The sequence below is a fragment of the Scyliorhinus torazame genome, chromosome 6 (genome assembly GCF_047496885.1).
Source record: "Scyliorhinus torazame isolate Kashiwa2021f chromosome 6, sScyTor2.1, whole genome shotgun sequence".
NCBI classification, from domain to species: domain Eukaryota; kingdom Metazoa; phylum Chordata; class Chondrichthyes; order Carcharhiniformes; family Scyliorhinidae; genus Scyliorhinus; species Scyliorhinus torazame.
This window is the reverse complement of record NC_092712.1, coordinates 313,255,081-313,269,095: the sequence shown is the minus strand read 5'-3', so window position 1 is coordinate 313,269,095 and position 14,015 is coordinate 313,255,081. Positions and strand designations below refer to the sequence as shown.

Below are 14,015 nucleotides of genomic sequence, written 5' to 3'. Positions count from 1 at the left end.
TGCTGCTTCATAGCTAGGGTCCAGGGGTTCAATTCCCGGCTTGGGTGACTGTACTGTCTGTGCAGAGTCTGCACGTTCTCCCCGTGTCTGCGTGGGTTTCCTCCGGGTGCTCCGGTTTCCTCCCACAGTCCAAAGATGTGCAGGTTAGGTGGCTTGGCCATGATAAATTGCCCCTTAGTGTCCAGAAAGGTTAGGTGTGGTTACTGGGATAGGGTGGAGGCGTGGGCTAGGGTGGTCTTTCCAAGAGCCGGTGCAGACTCGATGGGCTGAATGGGCTGCACTGTAAATTCTATGATACTGTGAAATCTCTGGGATCCAGACAGGTTCACCGTTTCCCATCTGATTTTTCTACAACTATAATTGGATTAACCCACGTTGTTGGCTCTTCAAGCTTCTTGGTGTCGTGAAGGGTGGGATTTACTGACCATCCCACCGCGTGTTTGTCGGCAGGGGAGGCGGACAGTCAGCGGGATCTACCGGTCCCGCCATTGTCAACGGCATTTCCCATTGACAGGACCGCTCGTCACGGGGAAGCTGGGCGTGATTCTCCCCTACCCGGTGGGGCGGGCGGTCCCGGCGCCGAGGAGTGGCATGAACCACTCCGGCGTCGGGCCGCCCGGAAGGTGTGGAATCCTTCAGCCGCCGACCGGCGCCAAAATCCCGGCGCTGGAGAATTCGGCAGCCGGCAGGGGTGGGATTCACGCTGCCCCCCGACGATTCTCCGGCCCGGCGGGGGGGGGGGTCGGACAATCTCGCCCCTGGTGCACCGACGTGGGACTGGAATTTCCCGCCGGCGCGAATGGCCGGTTATTCCCGCCGGAATTTTCTTCATTCTGTCCAACTCTGCTTTCGGTCAATCTCTCTGCATTACTGGGACTTTCCTGGGTGGGTGTGCTTTTGGTGTCACAGTTTCATCAATCTTGATGGTGTGTTTTCCCTTTAGGCAACCAATCCCCTGGAACACATTGCTGTCCTCACTCAGGATGTCATCAGAGGTCACTGTCGTCGTCCTCTTGACTAACTTCAGATTTTCACAAGCTTTGATTCCAAGAATGGGTGTTGCGTCATTTTCCACCATTACGAATGGAAATAGGTGAATCTAATTATTGTAGTTCACTTTAAGTGTGGATTGACCTTCAACAGCAACTTCTTCATCTGTATAAGTGGACGGCTTCACATTTCACAGAATCACAATGGGCAGCACGGTAGCATAGTGGTTAGCACAATTGCTTCACAGCTCCAGGGTCCCAAGTTCGGTTCCCGGCTTGGGTCACTGTCTGTGCGGAGTCTGCACGTCCTCCCCGTGTCTGCGTGGGTTTCCTCCGGGTGCTCCGGTTTCCTCCCATGGTCCAAAGATGTGCAAGTTAGGTGGGTTGGCCATGATAAATTGCCCTTAGTGTCCAAAATTGCCCTTAATGTCGGCTGGGGTTACTGGGTAATGAGGATAGGATGGGGGTGTGGGCTTGGATAGGGTGCTCTTTCCAAGAGCTGGTGCAGACTCGATGGGCCGAATGGCCTCCTTCTGCACTGTAAATTCTATAGAAGAGGCCGTTCGGCCCATCGAGTCTGCACCGACACGTGTAAAACACCCAACCTACCTACTTAACCCCATTTGCCAGCACTTGATTTTGGGTGTGGACTCTCTGCGAGTCCATAGCCTTGAATGTTATGTGCCAAGTGCTCATCCAGGTACTTTTTAAAGGATGTGAGGCAACCCGCCTCTACCACCCTCCCAAGCAGTGCGTTCCAGATCGCCACCACCCTCTGGGTAAAAATGTTTTTCCTCACATCCCGATCCCGCCCCGCACCTTGAACTTGTGTCCCCCTCATGACTGACCCTTCAACTAAGGGGGACAGCTGTTCCCTATCCACCCTGTCCATGCCCCTCACAATCTTGTACACCTCGATTATGTCGCCCCTGTTCCCACAAAAACGACCGAAGCCCATCCTACCCTGTTTTGTAGCTTGGAACTCACCAGCATGTTGGCAATTCATAAACCAACCTTCCGTTTGACTTCTTTAGAATCTGTCGTTACTGCACCAATAAGAAGTTCAGTTTGAGTGGCTGCGTTATACCTGCAATCATGTGCACTTTCTTCAATTCACACGTTTGTCACCGCTGTTACATTGCTCTCTGAAGGCCGGACAACTACGTGGTAACTGCTCTGCTCCACATTGACTGCACAATGTTATTTTTACCTTCAGGCTGCCTTTTTATTCCCTGGCACTGCCTCTGTTTAACTGCTTGACCGTGTTCAGTTTCTCGCACTCTATCATCTGTATAATCTGGCATGTCATTGTCTCGCCCACTCTGCAGGTATTTATTGCTTTGTCCAGCTTGAAACGTTTCCTCGGAGAATCATTTGCGATCCAGCAAATTCTTCCAACCCAGATGACTGATTCTTCAAGCTCTCCAAATTCACACGGTTTTGCTCAGCACAGTTACGTACTGACTGGGGTTGTCACTGCCCTGCATGCTAGGGGATTGTTTTCCTGCAGTGAGCTTCGAACTTTCCCATGATTTCTTTCAAGTTATTTTGTTTGTCGTCACTTTCAAATGTGAATGTGTTATAGACTCCTCGGCCTTCTCTCCCTGCAATGTGAAAAAAGATGGAAGGTTGTCCCTGTGGATCTTTCTGATCACTGCTCATCGCTGTGAGATACGGCTCAAAGCGCTGCCGGAATCTCCTCCAGTTTTCAGCGGCATTGCTCCCAAACCCAAGCTCTGTCAGAGTCTCCATTGTAATGTTTCCTTGACTTCCGACAGCATGTCTTGTTTCTATGATGCTCCGACTGACACCACCACTTTTGAACTAACTTTATTGATAGCACATTTTCCTGACATGAACACGTCTGCAATGCATCTGAAGCCTTATCCCAACCATCTCTAACATATTCAATCAGACCTTTAACTCAGGTCAGGTGACCACCGCATATGTAGTGTAGAGTGTACCGTATAGTCTATATACGGTACACTCACATTAGCATAGTCTCAACCAAACTTTCTCCTGAACTCTCATTCAGTTACCTTCATCCGAAGGATTGAGTGGTTTTTCAACCATTAAACCATTTGATGATTGATCCTGAGTGCGATGATTGGAGCTTGGCAGAGATGTGTGCAGAAGTACAAGGCTGACCAGATCCTTCCATCAGGTTGCTAGGGATCAGATGACAAACCCATCAGGGAGTTTCTGCATCTATCGGAAAATCAGACAGCTCAAATCCTTACATTTGCAGGTGTCAGGCAATCCTGGACCACCCAAAAGGTCACATCCCTCCCTCTCTTGGGGCAGCACGGTACACGTGGATAGCACTGTGGCTTCACAGCGCCAGGGTCCCAGGTTCGATTCCCCGCTGGGTCACTTCCTGTGCGGAGTCTGCACGTTCTCCCCGTGTCTGCGTGGGTTTCCTCCGGGTGCTCCGGTTTCCTCCCACAGTCCAACGACGTGCAGGTTAGGTGGATTGGCCATGCTAAATTGCCCTTAGTGGAGGGGTTATTGGGTTGCGGGGATAGGGTGGAAGTGAGGGCTTAAGTGGGTCGGTGCAGACTCGATGGGCCGAATGGCCTCCTTCTGCACTGTATGTTCTACGTTCTTTCGTCACCATATTACAAAAGAGATGTGAATCCACCAAACAATCACCCAGGTGACTGGAGGCAGGAGATAAATATCCACAAGGACCACGCAGATAATCTCCTGAGAGATCAGAGAGATACATAGTCTGACTCAAACTAAAACCCTTCATTCCTACTAATGAGCGCAGGCGTTGTGGGCATGGCTCACCAGGCTGGCGAGTTGCCACTGGCATTAATATTCCACTGACCTGGCATCCCATGCACTGCACTGGCTGAGGTTATCTTGTAATGTGCACTGCAATTTATAACATGCTGCTTGTAGAAGGATTGAGTACGAATTAGCGCAAAGTCATGCTCAGTATAATAAGGTCAGAGTCATAGAGTCAAGTCATTGGGTCCATGCTAACTTTCTCTCGAGCAGTCAGTCAGCCCCATTCCCTCATCCCAGAATTCCTCCTTCAGGGAAGGAAATCTGTTGTCCTTGCCCGGTCCGTGATTCCACATCCGCAGCAACGTGATGGACTCTCAACTGCCCCTCTCTGCAGTCTGCCGAACGTGCTCACGATTCAATGCTCGCGAGAGAGTCATTCGCCAGCAGAGAAGAACAGCCCCCTGGTGTTTAAAGACGTGCTCTCCCTTACGATTGCCACAGATGCTTTCATTTTGACATTTCTTTCCCTTTCCGTTCATCGTCAGCCCTCGTCCTAATCGCCCCAGCAGGCTTTACAAGCTGGGAAATACCTCGGTAGGCCTTTGTCCAATCAATTGTATTTTCCTTCATGTTTTTCAAAGCCGGTTAAAAGAAAATGCAAGTTTTGTGGAAAAGCCGGAATGGAGGCAAAGCTCCATGATTCATTGACGCATCCGGCCCATCACTCAGGCCTCTCTTGTTGCCTGCGCAAATTAATCATTAATTATAGTCCTGACCTTGGAACCAATGAGGTAATAAGGGGTTAGTGTACTTAATTAACACCGACGCATTTCAATACAGAGACAACCGTCTATATTTTGCCCAACAATCAATTCAGCTCTTTACAAGCCGTTTGGATTAGTAATTAAAATTATTGGAGACTTTGAAGTTACTGGAGACATATTACTCATCATGGTGTGATCGGGAAGGCCCAGTGAGAACCCAGCTCGAGTACTATCCTTTTGGGTCACCTCACTAAGGAAGGATATACTTGCATTGGAAGCAGTTCAGAAGAGGTTCACTGGGCTGATCCCCGAGACAAAGGGATTTGTCTTAGGGAAGGTTGAGCAAGTTGGATGTGGTAAACCACTGTTGAACCTGTATTAGGTGATGTACGGTAGGACCTGTACTACAGGTTTGCCGGTAGTCCCTGCCTGGATAAATATGCGTGTCCTCCAGCCAGCAGCCATTTTGCCAGCTGCAGTGGGAGGCCACACATCTGATAGCAGTAAAGCCTCAGTTGGATTCAACTATCGTCTTTGTCCAATTGATTGTGCCTCAATTTATTGCTATCAGTTTCTAAGGATGGACCTCCGTATCAAACCGGATCGCCAGCAGCTGGATCCGCACTCAAGCGACGCCAGAAAGGACTTCCAGCACTGGCTAGCTTGCTCCGAAGCGTATATCAACGCGGCGCCAACCCCTGTTCCGGAGGCTCAGAAGATTCAGATTTTATATTCCAGGTTGAGCTCCAAAGTCTTTCCGTTAATCCAGGACGCGCCGAACTACGCCGAAGCCATGACTCTACTCAAGGACAACTACGCACAGAAAACAAACACGCTCTTCACCAGGCACGCACTCACCACTCGCTCTCAACTCCCCGGTGAGTCCATAGAAGACTTCTGGTGGGTCCTAATCCCACTAGTCTGGGACTGTGACTGTCAGGCCGTTATGGCCAAGGAACACACAGACCTCCTTATGCGGGACGCTTTTGTGACTGGAATTGGATCAAATCTCATTTTGCCAGCTGCTGTGGGAGGCCACACATCTGATAGCAATAAATTGAAGCACGATCAATTGGACAAAGACGATAGTTGAATCTATGAAGAGGATTTCAGCACGCTCCGGGAGTCGCCTACGACCAGATCGGCACCAACTTCGCTGACACCATTGCGTCACTCCCAGAGGAACATCAAGGCCCCAGACCGGCTAAACCTCGGACCGGTCCACCGGACATCAAAGGACATTTGTTTGCTCAAATCTTGTAAATATTAACTCATTGTTGTACATAGTTATCCACCATCCCCGCCGGACTCAATTTTTAACAGGGGGTGAATGTGGTAAACCACTGTTGAACCTGTATTAGGTGTTGTACAGTAGGACCTATATTACAGGTTCGCCATTAGTGCCTGCCTGTATAAATATGTGTGTCCTCCAGCCAGCAGCCATTTCGCCAGCTGCTGTGGGAGGCCACACATCTGATAGCAATAAAGCCTCAGTTGGATTCAACTATCGTCTTTGTCCAATTGATCGTGCCTCAATGGGCCCATACTCATTGCAGTTTAGAATAATGAGATGTGATGGTTTTAGAACATAAAAGATTCTGAGGGGTCTTAACGGGGTAGGTGCTGGGGGGGCAGAGGGGTGGGGGGAGGAATGTTTCCTTCAGGGGCCACTATTTCAAAATATGGGGCCTGCTATTTAAGATGAAGGTGAAGAGGCTTCTTCTCCCAGAGGGCCGTTAGTCTGGGATCCTCTTCCCCAGAGAGCAGAGGTCGCAGGGTCATTCAACATATTCAAGGCGGAGTTCGACAGGTTTTTGATCGACAAGGGAGTCAAGGGTCATGGGAGACAGCAGGAATGTGGAGTTAAGGCCATATTCAGGTCAGCCATAATCCTATCAAATGGCGGAGAGCAGGCCCGGGGGGCTGAATGGCCTCCACCTGCTCCTGATTCTTCAGCTCCTACTTTTTATGATCTTGTGCTCAAACAAACAGAGGTCTACTTCCAACATGAGACACATCTAAATTCTTCCCACTTGGGTGATTTCAGCCCCCGGCCTCTGGTTCCTCTGTCACGGGGACCAGCAACAATCACACTGACACTTCAGAACTCTCGTCACAACATCTGATTCTTACAGCTGATCTTGAAACCTGTCAAAACAAGTAATCTGAATCGCGCCAATGCAGATTCTCTCTGCCAACTTGGGTTACTGACTGTCATAATATCCACTCATGTATATAATGAGATGCACACAGGGTGACCAGCAAGCACACAACACAGCACAGCCAATCACCAGACAGGACACTACCACTATAAAGCCAGAGGGCACTAGGTTTCCCGCTCTCCCGGGACCCAGCTACTGAGACAGTCAGAGTCCACGAGCTAGCAAGTGCAAACACCATGCGGTAGCTAGTAAGTCTGGTCAGGCTACTACAAGGTCACTAGTCAGATCAGTATAGTGTCGACCCACAGCTGAATATGTACAGCAGTTCATCTAGTTGAATAAAACAGTGTTGGATCTTCTCCTGTGTTAGACGTCTGTTTCTAACTTCCCTGCATTGAGTGCAGTCCACATCGAACCAACCTGCCTAACACATCACCGACCTTTTTCTTCAGGCAACTTGTTTATAAACAATGGAGGAATATGATCACTGAGCTCATTTGTGACATTTTCATCATCTGCCATTGATAGTCGAAGATCCCCATTACAAAGTTCGCTCAAGCAGCCATGAGCCAACCTTTCTTTATTTAAATGGACACTTTTTCTCTGCTCGCTTCTCCCTTGAAAAACACGAACATGGCAGAAATTAGAACGGGTGTTTTGAGTTTGTAAAAAAAAACCACACACGCACACACATGCACAAGCACACACGCGAACTCACGCGCACACACGGATGCCAGCGCGCACATGCCCAGCGCGCTGTCACGAATCACGCTGATGAGGGTATCCTAACTTGGAACACCGGTTCGTGGGGGTGTGGAGCTCTGGGTTTTTTTGAATGGTGTGAGGAGGCAAGTGAAGGCTCAGAGTGAAGGACCAGCCCAGTTGCCTGTAACAATTATTAACAACTACTTAGTAAATCAAAGAAATGCCAAATATACACAAACAGGACTGCCATACTCCAGAACAACCAAGTACATGAATCACTAAACACACACACAGTTTTTAAAAAAAATTTAGAGTACCCAATTATTTTTTTTCCAATTAAGGGGCAATTTAGCGTGGCAAATCCACCTACCCTGCACATCTTTGGGTTGTGGGGGTGAGACCCACGCGGACACAGGGAGAATGTGCAAACTCCACATGGACAGTGACACAAAGCTGGGATCGAACCCGAGTCCTCGGCGCCATGAGTCAGCAGTGCTAACCACTGCGCTACATGCCACCCTTGCACACACACACAGTTAATGTAGAATGTACCTCTTGTTCCAAATTGTAATAATAAGAATAATAAGAAGAATATTGTCACAAGTAGGCTTACATTAACACTGCAATGAAGTTACTGTGAAAAGTCCCTAGTCGCCACATTCCAGTTATATCTAAGATCCCTGAACTCCTCAAGAATTTCCCTTTTCCAAACAACATCCAAATTTAAGTAAATCTCTAAGTGGAATCCTGCTTATAATTACCACACAAGACAGTGGGGTAGTCAAGTCTGGGAAACATCTTTTCCTGGTCCAGCGAACATAATTAACTTGTCTTTATGGAGGTTTCAGTGCCACCATAAGCACCTCAGACTTAGGTGCTAGTCTAGGCTCCTGGCTGTTAGATTTCAAACTCGCCCCTCTGGCAGTTAGATGTAATCTGCCCCTCTGCTACATTTTTAAAACATTTTCTTTCAAATTAAGGGGCAATTTAGCATTGCCAATCCACCTACCCTGCATATCTTTGGGTTGTGGGGGTGAGATCCACGCAGACACTAGGAGAATTCGCAAACTCCACACGGACAGTGACCCAGAGCCGGGATCGAACCCGGTTCCTCAGCTCCATGAGGCTGCAGTGCTAACCACTGCACCACAATGTTATGCCTCTCTGCTTCTCAGAATGTTAGCAACTATATATAATTTGTTTAGATACCGGCATCTCGCTACTTTTAAAATCTCATCCCACCATGCCTTGTTACATTTGTTTTACTGTTGTTACTAGGCAGATTTCTACCTGGTACTGGGCAGACCCATGACAGCGCACACGCACACAAATGCAGGCACACACATGCACAAGCACGCACAAACACAAATGTGTACTCACACACACGCAAATGCACGCCAACACACACTGGGCTGGATTATCATTCCAGGGTCACAATCCTAGCACTAGATCCAAGCCCAGATTGGAAACCCGGCGTTGCCGGCAGAGGGGCCCTGGAAGCAATTTTCAAAGAGGTATCCAATTAATTGGCCAATTACTGGGGGGTTCTTGAGGTTAGTGGGCCAATAGGAGGCTAGATGGAGCACTGGTCGCCTCAATGGTCTGGGAAGCTGCCTCAATTCATCAGCCTGGTTTCAGCTTCAGGCTTAATATTCAGGTTGACATCATACAGAGGCATTTTAGTGAGATTCCAGCGAACCGGTATGGCAGTCGACAGCGGGATGAGTTGGGCCTGCCTGCCTCCACGGTCCTTCCAAACACAGTTCATTTTTCCATTCCTTACAATCTTCTGCTCCAAATGCAAGTATTCTTGGCAAATGAAGATGGACTAAAGTTATTTCTCTAAAGGACGAACCCCTTCCTTGGTGACACAAGCCTTAAGATTATATTAATTTGAATAAAACAAAATTTTTACTTTTATTAGTTGAGCTTCTTGAGAAGATGCTACTTGATCAACTGACACCATAATTTGAACTTCTTAAAAGAGCTGTTGATCTTGTCTCATGTTAGTTACAGAAGAAAAATCAATCCTTACGCAATTAGTTGTGCTGGGCTTAATGTTCTCTGAAAGCAGCTCATTCACAGCCAGTTAAACTCAACCAGGTGAGTGGTATCCTTAAGCTAATGCGTTTCTTGCAGCTCATCAACCCGCCAATTGACATGGACTGCAGCGATGCAAGAAAGCAGCTAGGGCAATGAGGGATGTGCAATAAATGCCGTCCCAGCCAGCCACGCCCACATCCTGTGAGATAACTTTTTAAAATCGATAGCTTCTAACTTTGCCGTTCACTGAAATAATATCCTAATTTTTCTATTCAATCTGCGAATCGACACCTCAATTAATTATGGTGAATGACAAATGTTAAGTCTTGAGGAAGCAAGCACTGGGAGAGAAACGACCACGGTTTAATGATCACGAGAAAACTCTATACACACCACTCCCCAAAGGGACTCCCGCATCCCCAAATCCAGGCCGGAGTTTTTATATCCGGGTTGATGCCGCTCGCGAAGGGAACTCCAGTCCTTTAGTGGGACAGTTCATATTCTTCGATGGTCACTGGAAACCTGATCGGTCCGGTCCCGTGACTCTCGTATAAGGTATAACGGTGGGGTGGGGGGGGGGGGGGCATGGCAAAGTAGCAATCCGACTGAGAGAATGAAATCCAAATGTTTTGTTAATTATCGGGTCCCTGGGAGGATTGCAACCTCACATTTTCTCCAACATCCAGATTGGAAGCAATGTTTTCTTTCTCCCCACCAAACGTCAAGCGGTGCAAACGTCAACACTGGTTCGCTTCCAGTAAACGCTGCAGAATTTCCACTGGTTGGGGCGTCGAGAGATGAGGAGACATGGCAGAAAAGTTAGTCAGGCCTTTTTGGAGTGAAATTTGCAAACAATGCTTCATGCAGAGCTGGGTAGCGGTTTGGAACTATCTCTCACAAAGGGCAGTTAATGCTGGATCAATTATTAATCAGAAGTATGAGATTGATGGAAGGCTGTTATCCAGAAGCATTAAGGGATAGGGAGGAAAGGCAGTTAAGGTGACGAATCAGCCATCATTTCACTGAACAGTTTCAAGGAGCTGAGTTGCCTTCTCCAGTCGCTATGTTCTTGGTGGATGAGGGTAACTTGCAGTGCAGGGAAGTTATGTTCGACCTATGCAGAACCTTGCTTCGGTCACACGTTTGAGGCACCCTGCATAGTTCAGCTTTCCATGTTATGAAAATGGATAAAGAGAGAATGCAAAATGATAGCAGAGCTGGGAGGTTTTACCCATCAGAGAAGATTGAATAATCTGGAGCACTCTACTCCAAAACAAAGAATGAGCAGCAGTCCAATGGACCTGTTACAGATTTTATGTGTCTGTCAGAGCAAGGCAGAGAAGACACACGTTTCTGTGTGTGTAACAGGTTTTAATAATAATAATCTATTATTGTCACAAGCAGGCTTACATCAACACTGCAATGAAATTACTGTGAAAATCCCCGAGTCGCCACGTTCCGGCGCTTGTTCGGGTACACGGAGGGAGAATGCAGAATGTCCAATGCACCTAACAAGCACGCCTTTCGGGACCTGTGGGAGGAAACCAGATCACCCGGAGGAAACCCACGCAGACACGGGGCGAACATGCAGACTCCGCACAGACAGTGACCCAAGCCGGGAATCGAACCTGGGACCCTGGCGCTGTGAAGCAACAGTGCTAACCACTGTGCTACCGTGCTGCCCTTTTATTGACAGTGCTTTAAAATGTCTGCTCCATGCTTCAGCTCCGACTCCCAGCTCGTTCTATAGCATTGTTTGCCTTTTCAAAAATTTAAATCTAAGCACGACTGCCAAATTATACAGCGATCTGACTACATAATGCCTACCTGATCTTAACACAGTTAAAAGCATTAACAAACAGGTCTTATCTGACACCTCAGAGCACAGCATGGAGGAGGTGGTGGCGTTGTGTTTATGTCACTGGGCTAGCAATCCAGAGGCCCAGGCTAACACGCTGGCAACACAGGTTCAAATCTCACCATGGCTGAGGCTCAGGGGCTGGTTTAGCACAGTGGGCTAAATCGCTGGCTTTTCAAGCAGGCCAGCAGCACCAGCCTCCCCAAACAGGTGCCGGAATGTGGCGACTAGGGGCTTTTCACAGTAACTTCACTGAAGTCTACTTGTGACAATAAGCGATTTTCATTTTCGTGGCAGTTTGTTGGAATTTAAGTTCAATTAATTAATCTGGAACATAAAGTCAGTCTCAGGGGATCATGAAAACTATGATCGGTTGTTGCAAAAACCCATCTGGTTCACTAACGCCCTTGTGACTCCAGACCCACTGCTGTGTGGGTGGCTCTTAACTTTCTGTAAAAAAGCCCAGGGGCAATTAGGGATGGGTAACGAATGACGCCGCTTGAAAGGATGAATAAGAAACAAAGAGCACTGGAGGGAATTTTTTTTAAAAGCCATTGTGCCAGCGTTGTTGGTGGGGGTCAAAAGAATGTTGCCATTTTAGGGAGCAAACCGTCTGCAAATCCCACAATTCCGACTGCACCGCACGGGATGTTTGAGCGCTGCTTTGCCACACATTAACAGTAATTGGCCTCTGAACAATAACATTCTTATGCTGAGTCATGGCTCTCGATTGTGAGCTCTGGAAAACCTCGGAGACCCTTTCTTTCCCCCCTCTGATCGCTGTGGCTCAGTTGGCAGCAGCCTTGCCTCGGAGTCTGAGGCGGAGGTTCAATTCCCATTCCAGAGACTTAAGAACCGAGGCACAAACCGATTGCCATGTTTCCTACGTTACAACAGTGACCACCCTTTAAAAGCAGTTTCACTGACTGCCAGGGGGAGGCGGTGTTGTCACTGGGCTAGTAATCCAGAAACGCAGAGTAATGCTCTGAGGACAATGCTTTGACAAAGGGTCACCTGTACTCGAAAAGTAGCTCTTTTCCCATCTTACAGATGCTGAGATTTTCCAGCATTTTCTCTCTTGGTTTCAGATTCCAGCATCCGCAGTAATTTGCTTCTATTATTTTTAAATTACTTCTTTGTTTGCTCTCGAGTTCTTCCGACACCGCGCTTTACATCAGCGCTCAATATACAGAAGTAAAGAAATTAACGATGTAAATTGTCTCCTGATGTTTTTCAATTGGTTTTCCTCGGGACACCTGTGTCTGTAGAGGAGAGGGCCATTTGTACAATGGCCATAGATTAGGTTTGTTTGATAAATTTGCTTCTCATTTGTTATGCATCTTTCAGATGCTGTTCTTATTTTGCTGGTCAGCTTCGCTCAGGTATAAGGCCGAAACCAAGTCACTGTGTCATTAGTGCAGGGCTCTCCGTCTTACTTCCAACACTTCAGGCTGTCTGTAATATCCTGCCGTGAGCATCTCCTGTCAATTGATAGCCCGTATCATTTATAATTTTACTGTCCTGAAATCATGGCAACTCAGTCCTTGGCGTCCGATGTATTTAGCTTCTTCCCCAGGGTAAATGTCAATTTACAATGCGTAGCATGAATAATCTGTTCACTCCAGTTAGTTTTTCAAGGGCTTCAAATCAATTTGTTTAAAGCCTCTTTAACCAAGCTTCACTCATCACTCGGGAATGGCTGTGATTAACTCTTTCAACTCCAGAAGCTGCTGCAAAACAATAGCAGGGTTAAACCTATTGAATGGGACCGCCTCACCCTCTCCACTGCCATGTAAAACTGCTGCCATGAAACGACTGCGTGCACACATAAAATTAGACGTGCTGCCGCATTATACCCATGTTGTATCGGTGCAGACGATGTAACATTCTAACAACTCCCAAGAGCAAAGCAAGAGCTGGAAATCTGAAATAAAAAGTGGAAATGCTGGAAATACTCAGCAGGCCTGGCAGCGTCTGTGGGGGGGGGGGGGAGAGAAACAGAGTTAACGTTTCAGGTCAATGAGCAGAATTGGGAAAGGTTTTCCAAAGGAAATTAAGGAAAAGTTAAAATTGGTGTCGGAAAATGGTGGGGTGGGGGGGCGGGGGGTTTCCACGCCCTCTGCGGCGTGTTTCCTCGGTGACGGGAAGAGGCCCGCCATTGGTCAGAGACGGGATCCTCCAGAAATTCCCCCTAATTTACTGAATTTGAGCAAACGTCAACAGCAAATTCCAGCTGTTGATGCTTTCAGCGTCAACCACCCAAAGGAAGCAATTAAAGGAAGTGTTTCGGGAGGTTAATTATCTTATTGCCAAAGGTGCATCTGATTGTGATAAAACAAATCCATGAACAATATAATAACATATTTATATCGCTCCTTGTAACCTCATGAAATTTCCCAAGGTGCTTCACAAGAGCACAATAAAGTAAAATGAGACACTGTGTTGTGTAAGGAGGTATTAGGTCATAAGCTTGGCTAAAGAGCTAGGTTATAAGGGATGTCCTAAAAGAGGAAAGCGACAAAGAGACACGGAGAGATTTAGGGAGGGAATCCTACAGGTTGTTGGCTCGGCAGCTGAAGGTACAGCCGCTAGTGGTGGGCCGATTAAAATCGGAGGAAATGAGCGCTGACGCCTCGGAGGGTTCCGAGTTGGAGGGGGTTACAGACATGGGGAGAGAGAAGGCCGTGGAGGGATTTGAGCACGAGGATGAGAATTTTAAAATCAAGACATTGCTTAAGTGGGAGCCGATGTAAGTCAG

The 14,015-nt window shown here is 47.7% G+C and overlaps 1 protein-coding gene and 1 long non-coding RNA gene across 8 annotated transcripts in view; one reads left to right on the top strand and one right to left on the bottom strand.

Annotated features, from left to right (window-relative positions):
* The window catches only part of LOC140425604 (copine-4), a 620,467-nt gene that overhangs the window by 403,149 nt on the left and 203,303 nt on the right, over positions 1–14,015 (bottom strand). The window contains exon 1 of one of the 7 annotated variants that reach the window (XM_072510093.1): positions 9,793–9,831. The exons of 5 other annotated variants lie outside the window; for them this stretch is intronic. In XM_072510093.1, the coding sequence (XP_072366194.1) occupies positions 9,793–9,816 (24 nt within the window). In that variant the 5' untranslated portion in view covers positions 9,817–9,831. Of the gene's footprint in view, positions 1–2,076; positions 2,217–9,792; positions 9,832–14,015 lie in introns of those variants that run through there. One more of the 7 variants, XM_072510098.1, reaches the window with a different exon arrangement.
* The window catches only part of LOC140425605 (uncharacterized), a 34,473-nt gene continuing 30,288 nt past the window's right edge, over positions 9,831–14,015 (top strand). Inside the window, exon 1 of the long non-coding RNA XR_011947902.1 lies at positions 9,831–9,954. This is a non-coding gene — a long non-coding RNA (uncharacterized lncRNA). The remainder of the gene's footprint in view (positions 9,955–14,015) is intronic.